This window comes from Toxorhynchites rutilus, chromosome 2, assembly GCF_029784135.1.
Source record: "Toxorhynchites rutilus septentrionalis strain SRP chromosome 2, ASM2978413v1, whole genome shotgun sequence".
NCBI classification, from domain to species: Eukaryota; Metazoa; Arthropoda; class Insecta; order Diptera; family Culicidae; genus Toxorhynchites; species Toxorhynchites rutilus.
This window is the reverse complement of record NC_073745.1, coordinates 97,030,150-97,047,734: the sequence shown is the minus strand read 5'-3', so window position 1 is coordinate 97,047,734 and position 17,585 is coordinate 97,030,150. Positions and strand designations below refer to the sequence as shown.

General features: G+C 40.8%; 1 protein-coding gene across 1 annotated transcript in view; it reads left to right on the top strand.

Moving 5' to 3' along the window:
* Positions 1-17,585, top strand: part of LOC129764191 (uncharacterized) — a 295,221-nt gene that overhangs the window by 177,125 nt on the left and 100,511 nt on the right. Inside the window, exon 3 of the mRNA XM_055763044.1 lies at positions 1,587-3,389. Coding sequence (XP_055619019.1) covers positions 1,587-3,389 — 1,803 coding nt within the window. The remainder of the gene's footprint in view (positions 1-1,586; positions 3,390-17,585) is intronic.

Sequence of the window (17,585 nt, the reverse complement as noted above, 5' to 3'; positions counted from 1 at the left end):
AAAAATCACCGAAAATCGGGGCTTTCAAAAAATTTTAATGCCAAATGTCTTAAAATTGCATGACACGTCGAGATTTACAGTTATCTCAAAAAAAAATTCTTGTCAAAAATCGATCGAGTGCCAAAAAACTTTTTTTTTGACAAAAAGCATTGACATGACTGTAAATCTCGACGAGTAATGCAGTTTGAAGACATTTGGCATCCAATTTTTTTGAAAAACTCGATTTTCGGTGATTTTTTGTTTATCAAAAAAACTCAAAGGGCCTGGCCGGGTAAGGGAGTAAAAAGTGCCCCCAAACCAAATCACTAGCTGTATGGCAAATATTGTAAAGGATATTAAATAAGAAATTTTGGCGGTTCATTTGAACCCCTATGTGGATTGACGTAGGGTATATAGTGAAAAACGTACTTTTTCGTTTATTTCAAGCCATCCTCAATAGATCCGAGATAAAAATTTGAAAAAAATGCTGAATGTGCATATTACCACGGTGTATCAAGAAAAAATATCAAAAAAAAATCAACAAAAATTTAAGTACTAAAAAAATATTTTTTAATACCGCGCAAAACTGAAAAAAATCTGAAAAAAATCACACATATCTAGAAAAGCCGTAGAAACACATTAAAATATGAATTAGAGTAGTACTGAATCTCTAAATCCCAAAATTTTTTTTTTCAAAATTTCAATATTTTTTTATATTTAGTACTAAAATTTTTGATGAAATTTTTTTTGATAATTTTTTTTGATACACCGTAGTAAGATGCACATTTAGTATTTTTTTCAAATTTTTATCTGGGATCTTTTGAGGATGGCGTGAAATAATCGAAAAAGTACGTTTTTCACTATAGATCCTACGTCAAACCACATAGGAGTTCAAATAAACCACCAAAATGTCTTATTTAATATCCTTTACAATATTTGCCATACAGCTAGTGATTTGGTTTGGGGGCACTTTTTACTCCCTTACCCGGCCAGGCCCTTTCAACGTTTGTGACACCAAAAAAAGAAAGCCCGAATGAGCTAATATTTTGCATAGGGTATATTATCGTGCAAATCAATATTTCGTAGAATGTTCCGAATGAAAAATCGAGATAACTATTTTTAATGCCACCCAAAACCATACTTTCCGTTTCGTACTCCGAAAAAAAACCCAGAATGGCGATTTTTGACAAAATTTTTTTTTTCCGAGATGACACTAATCTTCGACGTTTCATGCAGTTATAACACATTTAGCATCAATTTTTTTTTTCGAAAACCCCCGATTTCTTTTACTCCCTTCTTAAGTGATTATTCGATTTTTAAAAAACTGAAACTTTGACCGCTTTGCGCCACTCTCCCTTAAGTCCGATTAAACTGAAATTCGGCATAGGGTGTTTTTTCGAGGTGGTGAACATTTTTTATGAGGTTTTTTTTTGAAATTAGATCAATGACACCATAATGTACACGATTAAAACCCGGCTCTGTTACAGCTAAAATGCAAATGAGCCTAAATATATAATCAAATGGGATACAAAAAAGTGATATCGTTCAGTTTATCAAAATACACTAAAACAACATGATAATTGTGTTTTTTCTCCGCTCTTTGCCAGGTTTTCTCATCAGTCACCACATCATCCCAGCGGCAACGGCGAGCAGTCGTTCGGCAGACCAAAGCCTCCGATTCCTAGATGACAGTGAGCTCGAACTGCTCGGCATCCGACGCCAGCAGCCATCATCGCGCAACGATGGATCTACCACCTCCTCTCTGTCCCCCTCACTGGCCTCAACGGCTACCTCGAGGTCTCTCGTCGTCGGTAGGGCCAACGCTAGGGTAAACAATAACCGTAGGATAAATTTAGTGTCTTATAAAGCGGATATAGATAATATTTTAAATAACCTCGAAGACGACGACGATGACGAAGGTGGTGCGATTGATGCCGATCGAAGATTCGAGCTAGGTGCCAAACTGTACGGACGGATCCGCGAGGATAACGATCAGCATGACAAAGGCTCCTCCCGTCCGGACCGCCATCGAACGTTAGTTAATCAAATTGCCCAAAAGTACTATCCAAACCACCGTCGTCACCGGAGATCGCTGCTGCTGCGACGAGCGGCACGGAGTTCCAATGCTGGCTCCGACGCCGACGCGTCACGGCCTGAGGTGACCATTTCGTCCTTTTCTACCACACTGTCTCCCAGTTCTATTTCTACGACTTCACCACCGCTTGTGTCCCGCGAGGGACCACTCACCAGACCTGTTGTAAATGAACCTTCCAACCAGAGTAGTAGTAATAGTGATACCAGTGAATACGACAAACAAGAAAAGAATGGGAAGATGGCTGTGAAAAATATGATTAGAAGTAATAATAGTGAGCATAACTTTGTAAGTAACCTGACATCGGTTAGCACCGACCATTCATCATTCGACAAGAGCCGAGAGAAGCGAACGGGCGTCGGAATCGCGCCCTCCGTCTCGGCGGTGTCACAACCCGCTACCCGAAGCACTGTTCCGGAAGTGGGGCACCGAAAAGAAGCCGAAACGGCATCGGCGGCGGGTGGTCACAGTTTCCCAACCCACCCAAACTCGGGAACTAATACATCAACGCAGAGAGCAGTTACATCAACACAAACATCGTCACTAACGTCAACGGCAGCACCGGTTGCACCGGCGATGGAAACGGCGCAACCGGATGTGAATTCCGCTTTGGAACGAACAATAACACCACGGGAACAATTGCCGCAAAATAGCTACAGTGCCATTAATGTCGACAGTTTCAATTTGCTCGACGATAGCGTTTATGTCAGCAACAGTAGCAGCAAATCGCTGCCGACGACCAACGGAGGTTCCTCGGTACCCATACCCGCCAAACAACAACAGCAGCAGCAGCAGCATGAGAGCTTGAGTAGTAATAACATATTTGCTAGTGAAAACTTTGATGAGCAAATTATTTTCCTCAACGGTGGGGACCTGCTGGAGGCCAGCGCCGAGCAGTACGATATGCGTCAGTTCGGTAAGGTGGAGCGGGACGTTGGCATTGGCGACTTGAGAAATAGCGATCCATTCCTGCACGACGAACCGGTTGCATTGCCGCTGCGGCCCATCATCCGGGGACCCACAGATGATCACACCGAGGACAACGTGGTTGTCATTTACGCCGAGCAGCACGAGACCGTAAGGCTGGCCTGCGAGGTCGATGCGGACATAACCTCGAGCGTGTGGCTCAAGGATGGCCAGATGGTGCACGTAATGGACAAAAAGTCACGAACCGATGATATTAGATTTGTGCGGGAATCCCACGGAGGCATCACCATCTCGAACGTGATGCTGGAGGATGATGGAGTGTGGCAGTGCGAGGCGGAGAACGCCCGGGGCTTCTTCTTCAACGGACGCCCGATCAAACTGGTTGTGTTGGGTGAGTATATACACTCGTATATCAGTGCGCAGTTGATATTCCGTCTCCGGTCTGTGTTTTGTTTCCGCTTCGTTAGCACAGTTCGGTGGGGGTGGGGGATGGCTTGGTGTTTGGAAAGCTGCCGGCGGAATAAAACATACCGGAGAGGGAACAAATATGCGAGAGCTCGAGTCCAATTAAAATGGATTCAATGTTTTCCGACTATTCACGATAGTTTGGATGGGTGAATGTATTCTATCCAGCCAATGGTTTTCAACTAAAACATGTTCTGTTTGTGTGTTATTAATGGATATATTGTGGATGGAAAAACATAAACTGTTGGGAGTTTGAAAATTTGACTAGACAACAGGCAGCAAATTTTCCAATTGCATTTGACAACCGACATGCGACAAATTTACCGCATTACCTTTCAGTCGTGGGTAATAGATATATACTGGAACGTAAGAAGTTTTTAACTTTTTATGACGTCCAACGAATATTTAGTACCACTGATGGCGGTGTGGTAAATTCCATTCAGTTTTTTTCTGTTATCTTGATGACTTTTGCTTTAAAAAAAAAAAATGATGACAATCATGAACTTTAGGGCACATTTCATAATTGTTCCATGTTCAGTTCACTTTGAGCTTATAGTTCAATATACCGATAAACGCAACAGTGTCACTTCAAATCAATCACAGTATACATTTTCCTAGACTAAACTTTTGCAAGAATTTAGAAAATTATTTAGGACTGTACGTTCCTTTGAACTAATTTTGTTATTTAGGAAACAAGTCAGTTTCCCTTCATAATTTGAATACAGTGATAGACATTCGTTTAGCCACACTTGAAAAAAAAACTTGAAACACTTACAAAACAACGAGGAATGTTCTTTTTATTGGGATACTTATTTGCTGTAGTGATAGTATATTTAAGTCACTTTTATTGAAAGGACGTGCGTCACAATCACACACACATGGCGGCATCGGTGGATATAAACATTCAAACGTCGTTTTTTCCCGAGGCATACGTTTAACCACAGTGCATAAAAATCGAGTTTCCGCATAATCACCAAGCCTTTATCTGTGCTTTTTGAAAAATACTTGGGAATGTTCAATTTACAAGATAAATATTGGATGTGCAACGTAAGACGTCAGATTAGTGATTTACGTAGAATTTAAAGGAATGGCGCAATGTATTCTATTGACGGAAGAGGGGCGGAAAATAATGAAGATATTCAGTGAACAATAGTTTTCTAATCGCTCGATCGTAACATAAATTGGTCTATCTGAGAAAGTGGTACGGAATTTCTTCAAATAGTGCCAGAAATATGGGATATAACGACCAACAAATGGGAACACCAAAGTTACTTTGCATCTTAAAGGTCGAATAAGACACGAAGCAACCAGGTTGACACAACATGAAGACATGGTTTGCCGAGAAGAACATTCCTCTTCTTGAATGACCTGCTGGCAGTCGATTGAAATCCCATAGAGAACCTATGGAGAATCTTGGCCGAGATGGTCTATGCAAACGGATGACAATTTGACAACATTTCCAGTCTCAAGGCAGTAATTCAGGAATGTTGGGCTATACATCAATATAGCAACACTTTAAAAGCTGTCTGACTCGATGCCAAATCGAGTTTTCAAAGTGATCCGAAATGGAGGTGGACATACTAAATATTAGCTACCGATTGGACTCGAAATTTGTCGCACAAATTTTCTTTTATTGAAATTTAAGGATGCGGCCAAACGAATGTCCACCCTGATTCCACATATTTGAATTACTTAGAAAACAAAAAGTGAATTTATACCTATTTTTAGGATGAATTCGATGAAAATAATCGTCTTAATTTTGCTCATATTGTATAAAGAATTGACTTATTTTTAAAAATATTGAGGAAAAATAGGGTGCGGCTATTACGAATATCTACCACCGTAGAGCAGTGCGGGGCAAAAGTACGCGCCTAACTGTAGTCGTCCAATAATTTTTGAAAGGGAAGCAAATAGGTTTCAGTTTGCTCACCAAATAGTAACTATATTTATAATCTTCGAAACGTAATCCAAAAATACTTCGAGTTTTGATTGAAGTGAAGCAAACATCTATTTAAGATATTTTGGGGGCAAAAGTTCGCACTTATTGAATCGAGCTCTTGCGATCACTTGTATCTAAAATCAATGATTTATCATTAGTTTCACTCGCCACATCTGAGCATCATCTAATAGGGGGGAGAATATTGATGACTTGCTCCTTGTTTAATCCCGTGATTATGGTTTGGCGTATTTAGTGTAGGTTTCTGAAAGACCAACGATGCTATGTGTCCAATCTCTTCCTACCAGTTATGTATCCTGGTTGGATCCGTGCTGGATTTTGTTGGCTTCCGCAAAACAAAACGCCAGGCACCATCAAGAATCGCTTTGTCCAGCAGCCTGCAATGGTTGGCTTGTTTCTCAGACTACTCACTCTCAAATACTGGTCCGAAACGCCCAAGGTACTCGCTGACACATCATTGCAGAAATTTACATGTCCATAAAATAAACATTGAAATCATAGTTTTATTTACTAATATGAACCTCTTCCTCAGAGCTGTCTCAGAAAAACCGAGGACTGCCACAATCCGACGCTTTGAATCTCACTCCCGAAGCATCTTTCGGGCCATTTCGAGAATTTCTCGATTGTATTTTTTCTAGATGTATTTTCTCTTATAAATCCTGTATGAAAACATTTCGCTTGAAAATACTTCGTAGATGTCTCTAACGGCAAAACTGGGCGAACTTTTGTCCCACTAGCTTTTTTTCAACTAATCCGATTTCTACAAAAACTTTTGAAGTTTTTCACAAAAACGAATACGCATTTGAACCAATATAGAATAAAGGAATTCTTGACGCTGTGGTTTCGGACTTTCTAGTTATTTTATATATACTCGGACTCGGACTCGATTATACGGAGTATTGATTTTTTTTTCACTCCGGATAATCAAGTCATAAAAGAACGAATTTTATCTCGGTAAACGTAATGTAATAATGTTTTGCACTTATTTATTAAACGGTTTCATCTAGGCTGACCCATTTGTATGTTTGTGACTTTGTAACTTTGTAACTTTGTCTGTAGCGCTGTACCACATTAATAGAAATTTAACCCCTTTTCTGTTGGCCGATTGATGTGAAATTTGGAATACATCTTTATCTCTGGTGTCATTATAAAATTGCGTATTCCATGATCTTGAAAATTCAAGACGGCGGCCGCTACAAAATGGCGGATTACACATTTTCTCAGAACCCCATTAATATGTATCAATATGTCATTTTGCAAATCCAAAATGGCCGCCAATGATGCCATATATATTTTTCTTCAAACCTAATCAATATGGGTATCAAAAGAAAGTTCTCAACTAGTAGAACATAGCAGATCATGAAAAATCCAATTCCAAGATGGCCGCAGTCCCCAAACAACTAATTACTTTTTAAATAGTTTCATTCAGCTTGACCTGTTTGTATGTATGTTTGAATGGTGTAAGGGTTTGTAAGGCTGATTGATCTGAAATTTGGAACACATATTTATCTCTGGCGTCATTATAAAGCTGCGTATTCCATGATCTTGAAAATCCAAGATGGTGGCCGCTACAAAATGGATGAATGACTTGACTTGGAGAACACAAAACATAATAAACAACATAAATTCAAATAGGTCGCCGCCACTAAATGATCGACCAGGTATTTTTTTTGCATTCCCCTCAATACCGGTATCAAATGAAATGATTTCACTAATAGAATACAGTACATCATGAAAACATTCTGAAGAAAATTAGGTAAGAAATAAACGTTGGATTTCCATAATCCACAGTTAGTTGTTTCATCATATACCCCACGTTTTTATTTTAGTTTCATCATTGCCCTAGATTAATGAAGGAACGGATGTGATAACTACTAACTGCTACTTGTCTAATTATTTTTCTAGCTTTTAGTACATTAAACCGTTTAACTTAAAAAGTTTATTTTATTTTCTAGTTTTTAGTAAATTATCTGTATCATTAGTATACTTCTCTACAATAAAACCATTCAAAAATATTTTTTTTTATTTTTATTTCTTACCTAACTTTCTTCGAAATATTTTGATGATATACTGTATTCTATAAGTCAAATCATTTAATTTGATACCAATATTGAGGGTATTGCAAAAAAAATACATTGTCGACTAATTTATGTTGTTCATAGTGTAGTGTATTCTCCAAGTGAAGCCATTCAGCCATTTTTTAGCGGCGGTCAAATTGAATTTTTCAAGATCATGGAATACGCAGTTTTATAATGACAGTAAAGTTAAGGGTATGTTCCAAATTTCAGATCAATCAGTCAACAGGAACGGCGCCAATATTCTATTAATGTGGGACAACCCTACAAACACTCAAACATACAAACAGAGCAAGCTGAATGAAACCATTAAAAAGTCATTGTTTATTTGGGCACTGCGGTCATCTTGGAATTGTATTTTTCAAGATCTACTGTGTTCTACCAGTCAAGCCCTTTCACTTTATACCCATAATGATGAGCTTGTGAAAAAAAATTTATAGGGCGCCATCTAGTGATGGCGGCCATTTTGAATTTTCATTTTTCATAAATAACTGTGTTCTACTAGTCAAGCCCTTTCACTTAATACCCATATTAGCTATTCAATATGGAATTATTATACAAATTATTAAAAATTTCCGAAAGTCACAAATAAAATACTCCGGATAATCGAGTCCGACCTGTAATTTGATCAAAAACAAACGCAAAACATTTCATACCTTTGAACATTCCGCTAATGTTATGGAATGTATCGCGTTTATTCGTGCGGGCTGCTGGTGGAATAATGTGTTAAACGAATACAGTATTGCAATTTGGAAAATCGAAAACTTATTTATAATTGAACTTGCTATTGAGTTGTTTAGATAAAAATAATGTTAGTCTATAACATCTTTGAGCTTAGAGGCGAATGAACTGCATAGTTTAAAGCCTCTTAAAAACAAAGAAGATAAGATAAGATAACATCTTTGAAAAAACAGAAAGAAATGGATTTTCTGTTTTTCCTGATATTTTTGTCCACTACATCTACCCACATCAAGATAAAAATGTGTACGTAAAATATTACAAAAGCTGAAAGCTTAAGTTTCAACATTATGTTTATATTAGGCTGTCAAAAAAGTCCTGCGGTTTTTTTTTTTGAATTTTCATTTGTTCATAAAATTAGTTCATAAAAACAATCATCTGTTTTAAGTCAAATATGCGCCGTTTTGTTCGATGACTTGTTCCCAACGAGATGCCAACTTCATAATACCCCTGTTATAGAAGCTCGCTTCCTTATTGGCAAAAAACTCGGATAGCCAATTTTTACAGGCTAACTTCTGACTACCTAGCTCGTTCGCCATGGACAAAAACAGGTGGTAGTCACTTGGTGCAAGGTCCGGACTATACGGCGGATGCAAAAGAACCTCCCATCCGAGCTCCCGGAGCTTCTGACGCGTCACCAAAGAAGTGTGTGGCCTGGCGTTGTCCTGATGGAAGACAATGCGGCCTCTGTTTATCAAAGATGGCCACTTCTTCATGAGTACTACCTTCAAGCGGTCCAGTTTTTTTTTTTTTTTTTATTAATTCGTTTATTTTTGCAGGCTCAGTAACTTAAGTTTAAAGGAGCCGAATTCTTAAATATAATTTTAAAACTATATATATAAACAATTTTCTTACATCTATGGTTAGTAAGGTGGAAAACCGATTACTCGCGGTGTACTCGAGTTTAGAAGGGTGACATATTTTTAGGAGAAGGATGGGGTATAAGAAAACTGTAACAATGTTAATGAACACTCAATTCTTAAATCTGTTTGTATATCTATAGTGTTTTTACATTTCAACTTATTATACTATTTATAGCAAGGGGACGAATTACCCGCAAAGGAAGGAAAGGAGGGTATAAGGACATAGGGACAATCACACACGAAGATCGATAGCTTTAAGGAAAACATATATATGGGACATGTAATCAAGGTCTAACCGAGCCAACACATCTCTCACCGGCACATTGGGCTGTCTTCCTCGGGCCCGAAGGGAGTTTTCTAAATTCGATCTGGCGACCAGATACACCTCGCACGACCAAACAACGTGCTCGATGTCGCGATAGCCTTGGCCACAAACACAGAGATTGCTGCTGGCAAGATTGAAACGAAAGAGTAGTGCATCTAAAGAACAGTGATTGGACATGAGTCGGGAGAAGGTGCGAATAAAGTCCCGACTCAATTCCAGACTTTTGAACCACGGATTGAGGCTAACCTTAGGGATAATCGAGTGAAACCAACGGCCCAATTCATCTTCATTCCACTTGCGTTGCCAGTTAGCGATGGTTTTTTTGCGGACTAAAGAATAAAATTCATTGAAGGCGATTTGACGCTGATAAATATCGCCTTCAATTGCACCTACCTTTGCTAATGAGTCAGCCCTCTCATTACCCGGAATTGAGCAATGAGAAGGGACCCAGACAAAGGTAATGACGTAACAGCGTCTGGTTAAAGCACTCAAAATTTCACGTATTCTCTCAAGGAAGTACGGCGAGTGCTTTTCCGGCCTCACTGAACGGATAGCTTCGACAGAACTAAGACTATCCGTTACAATGTAATAGTGTTCAACAGGTCGTGAGGCGACGCTGTCCAGCGCCCAATGAATTGCTGCCAATTCAGCAATATACACTGAGCAAGGATTCTGAAGACTGTGTGAGGTGCTAAAAAATTCGTTGAACACTCCAAATCCTGTGGACTCGTTTATAGTGGACCCATCAGTAAAGTACATATTATCACAATTGATACCCCCATACTTTTCATCGAAGATCGTTGGAGCGATCCTCGATCGTTGGTAATCTGAATATCCATGGATATCTTGCTTCATGGACAGATCAAAATTCACAGAGGAATTGATGTAGTCAGGGAAACAAACACGGTTGGGAATATACGAAGAAGGATCAACCTGCATGGAGATGAATTCATGATATGAACTCATGAATCCGGAGTGAAAATTTAGCTCGATCAGCTGCTCAAAATTTCCGATCACCAATGGGTTCATGACCTTACACCGGATGAAGAACCGAAGAGATAATAATTTGAAGCGATCTTTTAGTGGGAGTAGGCCTGCCAAAACCTCGAGACTCATGGTATGCGTTGAGGGCATACATCCCAACGCGATACGGAGACAAAGATACTGAATTCGCTCGAGTTTAATGAGGTGTGTTTTGGCAGCTGATTGAAAACAGAAACTGCCATACTCCATCACTGAGAGAATAGTTGTTCGATACAACATTATAAGATCTTCGGGATGGGCTCCCCACCAGGTGCCGGTAATTGTACGGAGAAAGTTTATTCTTTGTTGGCATTTTTTACTCAGATACCTAATATGGGCCCCCCAAGTACATTTGGAGTCGAACCAGACCCCAAGATACTTGAATGACATAGCATGAGTGATCGGTTTACCCAAAAGTTGAAGCTTTGGTTTTGCTGGTCTATGCTTCCTAGAAAAAACCACCATCTCTGTTTTCTCCGTGGAGAATTCGATCCCTAGCCCAATGGCCCAGGTTGAAAAATTGTTCAAAGTATCTTGTAAGGGTCCTTGCAGGTCGGATTCGTTTGATCCTACGACAGACACCACTCCATCATCTGCAAGTTGTCTTAGGCTGCAATTTTGTGTAAGGCAATTGTCGATGTCGCTTACATAGAAGTTGTACAAAAGGGGGCTTAAACATGAGCCCTGGGGGAGGCCCATGTAAGAGACCCGACTTACTGCCGAATCTCCGTGAGAAAAGTTCAAATGCTTCTCACAAAGCAAGTTATATAACATATTATTCAATAGAGGCGGCAGACCCCGAGAGTGTAATTTGTCTGACAAAACCTCTATTGAAACAGAATCAAAGGCCCCCTTTATGTCCAAGAATACTGAAGCCATTTGTTTTTTTCCGGCGTAAGCCATTTGAATTTCTGAAGAAAGCAACGCAAGACAATCATTCGTCCCCTTGCCCCTGCGGAACCCATATTGTGTATCTGAGAGTAGGCCATTCGTTTCAACCCAACGATCAAGGCGAAACAAGATCATTTTCTCCAACAATTTCCGTATACAAGACAGCATTGCTATTGGGCGGTACGAATTGAAGTCGGACGCGGGTTTTCCGGGTTTTTTAATAGCTATAACTCGCACTTGTCTCCAATCATCTGGAACAATATTATGCTCCAGAAACTGATTGAATAAATTCAACAAGCGATGTTTCGCCACATCAGGGAGGTTTTTCAGCAAGTTGAACTTAATTCTATCCGATCCCGGAGCAGAATTGTTACAAGAAAGGAGAGCAAGAGAGAATTCTACCATCGAAAACTCGGAATCAAGATCGCACCTATCTTGTGGTATATCTCGAACAATTTTTTGCACAGGAACGGAATCGGGACAAACCTTCCGTGCAAAATTAAAAATCCATCGATGTGAATATTCCTCGCTTTCATTCGATGAAGAGCGATTTCTCATGTTTCGAGCCACTTTCCATAATTTTTTCATTGACGTTTCTCGTGATAAACCTCCCACGAAATTTCGCCAATAAGCACGTTTTTTCCCTTTGATCAAATTTTTGAACTGATTCTCAAGGGCTAAATACGTTTGAAAATTTTCAGGGGTTCCACGTTTCCGAAAAGCTTTAAATGCATTCGATTTATCCTGATAAAGCTTGGAACATTGGCTATCCCACCATGGATTGGGAGGCCTTCGACGAATAGTGGAGCCTGGGATGGGTTTCGTTTGAGCGCGAACCGCGCTGTCATATATCAAACGAGAAATGAAGTTATACTCCTCCAATGGAGGCAAACCATCTCTGGAATTGATGGCTAGAGCAATCGCGTCCGCATATTTTTTCCAGTCAATGTGTCTTGTGAGGTCATATGCCATGTTTATAGATTCTGAAGAATTCGACCCAATGGTGATGGAAATTTTGATTGGCAAGTGATCACTACCGTTGGGGTCCTGGATTACATTCCACTTGCAATCTAACGATAGTGAATTCGAGCAAAGCGAGAGGTCAAGAGCACTTGGTTTAGCAGGAGGTTTAGGTACACGTGTTGTTTCCCCAGTGTTTAAAACGGTCATATTGAAGCTGTTACAAAGGTCATATATCAACAATGAACGATTGTCATCGTACTGTTCCCCCCAGGCAGTTCCGTGAGAGTTGAAGTCTCCCAAGATCAATCGTGGCTCAGGAAGGAGTGAGCACATGTCAGCAAGTTGCTTGCGGCAAACCGCAGCTCTCGGAGGCCAATACAAGCTGACAATACAGAGGTCTTTGCCTCTGATGTTTGCATGACAAGCAACAGCTTCGATCCCTCCAATAGGTGGAAGGTCAATTCGAAAAAATGAGTGGCATTTATTGATCCCCAATAGCACCCCTCCGTATCTGTCATCACGGTCCAAGCGTATAATATTAAAATCGTGGAAAGAGAGATCATTTTGAGAAGAGAGCCAAGTTTCGGACAGAGCAAAAACATCACAGTTGAAGTTATGAATTAAAAATTTGAACGTATCCAATTTAGGTATAAGACTACGACAATTCCACTGTAAAACAGTGATATCTCCGACCTCTCTATTTGAATTAGACATCAAGAGAGATAATCATTGCAAGGAGGGGCCATGTTTGCATCAATTGTTGCAGAATTGTCTTTAATACTGGAAGCATTGAGATGACAATGGTTCTGATGGAGTCGGAAACATTAAAACACGTGAAGATTTGATCCACAAGGTCAGTCAACTTTATAAATCCCGATTGGGAAGTTGAGCTGGACGCAAAAAAAGGGACATTTGGGGTTTTTGATGTCCCCTCGAGTGCTGGGTCGTTCGAAGGTGAACTATTCCCACGGAAGCCAGGAGGAACCTGATTTGGCTTGTCCGCTGCACTCGATTTTTTAGGCAAGCTAACAGGGGTTTTCACCGGGGGGACTTGTTCTTGAAATTTGGGAGTAGTCACATTTTTGCGCCGGGGATTCCCTTTGAAAATACACGGTGTGCCCCCGCTAGCTGTGTCCGCTTCCATTTCGTCAACTGGCAACGTGGAAAAGGTATTGTGTGTCGATATTGATTGTTGTTGTTGTTGGGCCAGTGGAGAAGCGCCCTTCAAAATTTCCGCAAAAGTGCGCTTCGAGCGTTCCTTTAAAGAGCGCTTCTGTTTCTCCCAGCGACTCTTGTAAGTTTCACAAGCTGAGAGCACATGTGGAGTCCCCCCACAATATGGACACTTATGCTCAGTCGCACTGCAAGATTCGCCCACATGTTGCTCTCCGCAAGTTGCACAGCGCTCCTTGTTGCCACAATAAGCTGAAGTGTGGCCGACTGACTTGCATTTTTGGCAAGTCATGGGCTTTGGCACGAAGAGTCGCACCGGTAGCCTCAATTTGTCCACCATAACGTAGTCCGGGAGAGCGGAACCAGCAAAAGTTATTCTAAACGAGTCGGACGGCGTGAATTTTGTTATTTCCTTTTCTTGGGAGACTTTACCGAGTTGGCGACAGTCCAAGATTATGACCTCCGCCGAAGGGAGCTTCTTGAACTTGCCAACTCCTTCACTTCTAATTTTTTCGCACGTCAGACCCGTTTCAGTTATCACCCCCCCGATTTCTACGTCATTGGAGGGAATCCATACGCGATATTCGAGGATGAAATGCTTATCAGCAACAATCTCGTTTGCATCCTTCCGTTCAGACACGACAACTCGTAATTTGTTCGGTCTGACCTTGAAAATTTCTTCTACGGAAGTGTATCTGGTCAGATCTTTCATGATCTGAATCACGTTAAGGCCTTTTCCATTTGGTTTTGGCCGGAAGAAAACAACCCACGGGCCAGTTCCAGGTGCATCTTCTGGATAGACTCTGATACGTGGAGCGGAGACAACAGAGGGAGAAGACGAGGACGAGGATTGAGTTGTAACGGTAATATCAGAAGGAGGAAGCGAAACCGAGGGAGGGGGAGGAAGAGTGGGAGTATTGGAGGGCTGAGGAGGGAGAGTGGGAGAATCGGAAAGTTGGGGAGGGAGACTTGCGAGTTTTTTCGAGGGGGGCTTAGTAGGGTGAGTTGACTCGTCCCCGGAAGAGTTATCGCGTTTGAGTGCTCTTCCTGTTTCCTTTTTCATACATAAGGGGGAGTCACTTGTTTCCATGTCGGAGATCTCCATATAAGGAGACTCCCCACCACCCTCTGCCATTACGTGGAACTTTAATTCTAATTATGATTTTTGTATATAATATATAGAAAATAATAATGAAATAAAAATAATGAAAAAAAACAAAAAAAAAACTATATCTTATAATTATTTTTTTATGACTATACCTAAATTTGCACACAGTGCGTATGATTCAATGACTGCTTCCGCTGACCACGCTCTCCACACTATCGTCAGTGTATTGGTGTCGAACGGGCAATCAATGCCGATGCACGAACAAAAGATTACAGCGCTCGCTGTGGAATAATTTCTCCTCTCGTTGACTGAGATTTGCTTGCGCACTCCACTTATTCACGTATGTGGTCCGGTGCACGCAGTCGGGGCGCGTTTTCGCTTTCGTGTACGGAACGCACCACTGGCTAACTCAATTCACCAACTCAATTGTTCTAACACAGTCTGATGCGAAAGAAAAGAAACCACAACAAAAGAAATCACTTTGACTTAAGAAAGAACGATGATGGACGTTTTCGTTCTAACCACCGCAGGAGCTATCAATAAATACATCCGATACGAATGACTACCGATTACCGAATGAAGCGGTCCAGTTGTTGGCAGTACAGGTCCGAATTGAGCGTTTGGCCATAGGGAAGCAGCTCATAATAGATTATTCCTTGACAATCCCGCCAAATACACAGCAGAACCTTCCTGGCCGTTAATGAGGGCTTGGCCACCGTCTGAGCCACTTCAGCGGGCTTCGACCACGACCGTTTGTGCTTCACGTTGTCGTAAGTGACCCACTTTTCATCGCCAGTCACCATCCGCTTAAGAAAATCGGTCGATTTTATTGCGATTCAGCAGCGATTCACATGCGTCGATACGGTCAAAGATGTTTTTTTGCGTCAACGTGTGTGGCACCCATACATCGAGCTTCTTTGTGAATCCAAGCTTCTTCAAATAGTTAATAACGGTTTGATGACTTATCCCCAGCTCTTGGCCGATGCTACGGCTGCTACTATGCCGGTCTTTCTCGGCTAATTCAGCGATTTTGTCGCAATTTTCGACGACAGGCCTTCCGGAGCGTGACGCATCTTCGACGACCTCTACACCAGAACGAAAACGTTGAAACCATCGTTGTGCGGTGGAAATGGAAACTGTATCCATAAACTGCACAAATATTATTGGCAGCTTGAGATGCATTTTTTGCTTTGTCATAGTAGTACTGTAAAATATGTCGGATTTTCTCTTTATTTTGCTCCATATTTGCGACACTATAACTCACGAACGACTTAACCAAACAAAACACTGTCAAGGACTATATTATAGCGCGCAGAAATACCTTTCCAACAAGCTATAGTATGACTCGATACAATGAATACAACTAGAACTACGCGCTTACAACGACACCTCGCGAAAATACCGCAGGACTTTTTTGACAGCCTAATATATAAACAATTTTCTTACATCTGTGGTTAGTAAGGTGGAAACCCGATTACTCGCGGTGTACTCGAGATTAGAAGAATGACATATTTTTAGGAGAAGGATGGGATATAAGGAAATTGTAACAATGTTGATGAACACTCAATTCTTAAATCTATTCGCATATCTATAGTGTATTTACATTTCAACTTATTCTACTATTTATAGCATGGGGACGAATTACCCGCAAAGGAAGGGAAGAAGGGTTTTAGGATATAAGGACAATCACACACGAAGATCGATAGCTTTAAGGAAAACAAATATATGGGACATGTAATCAAGGTCTAACCGAGCCAACACATCTCTTACCGGCACATTGGGCTGTTTTCCTCGGGCCCGAAGGGAGTTTTCTAAATTCGATCTGGCGACCAGATACACCTCGCACGACCAAACAACGTGCTCGATGTCGTGATAACCTTGGCCACAAACGCAGTGATTGCTGCTGGCAAGATTGAAACGGAAGAGTAGTGCATCTAACGAACAGTGATTGGACATGAGTCGGGAGAAGGTGCGAATAAAGTCCCGACTCAATTCCAGACTTTTGAACCACGGTTTGAGGCTAACCTTAGGGATAATCGAGTGAAGCCACCGACCCAATTCATCTTCGTTCCACTTACGTTGCCAGTTAGCGATGGTATTCTTGCGGACTAAAGAATAAAATTCATTGAAGGCGATTTGACGCTGATAAATTTCGTCTTCAATTGCACCTACCTTTGCCAATGAGTCAGCCCTCTCATTACCCGGAATTGAGCAATGTGAAGGGACCCAGACAAAGGTAATGACATAACAGCGTCTGGATAAAGCACTCAAAATTTCTCGTATTCTCTCAAGGAAGTACGGCGAGTGCTTTTCCGGCCTCACTGAACGGATAGCTTCGACAGAGCTAAGACTATCCGTTACAATGTAATAGTGTTCAACAGGTCGTGAGGCGACGCTGTCCAGCGCCCAGTGAATCGCTGCCAATTAAGCAATATACACTGAGCAAGGCAACTGAAGACTATGGGAGGTGCTGGAAATTTTGTTGAACACTCCAAATCCTGTGGACCCGTTTATAGTGGACCCATCAGTAAAGTACATATTATCACAATTGATACGCCCATACTTTGCATCGAATATCGTTGGAGCGATCCTCGATCGTTGATAATCTGAATATCCATGGATATCTTGCTCCATGGACAGATCAAAATGCACGGAGGAATTGATGTAGTCAGGAAAACAAACACGGTTGGGAATGTACAAAGAAGGATCAACCTGCATGGAGATGAATTTATGATTTTTTTTAAATTTTTTTTTGTCAAGTATTGTTTATTTATTTCTAGTATTTACATCACAAATTCATTATAATTTAAAAAGAATTCAAGTTCACTGATATCTATTGCATTGTTATGATTTTTGATATAGTTTGTATAGATTATGAATAACCTCAGAACGAACCCATGAATCCAGAGTGAAAATTTATCTCGATCAGCTGCTCAAAATTTCCGATCACCAATGGATTCATGACCTTACACCGGATAAAGAACCGAAGAGATAATAAATTGAAGC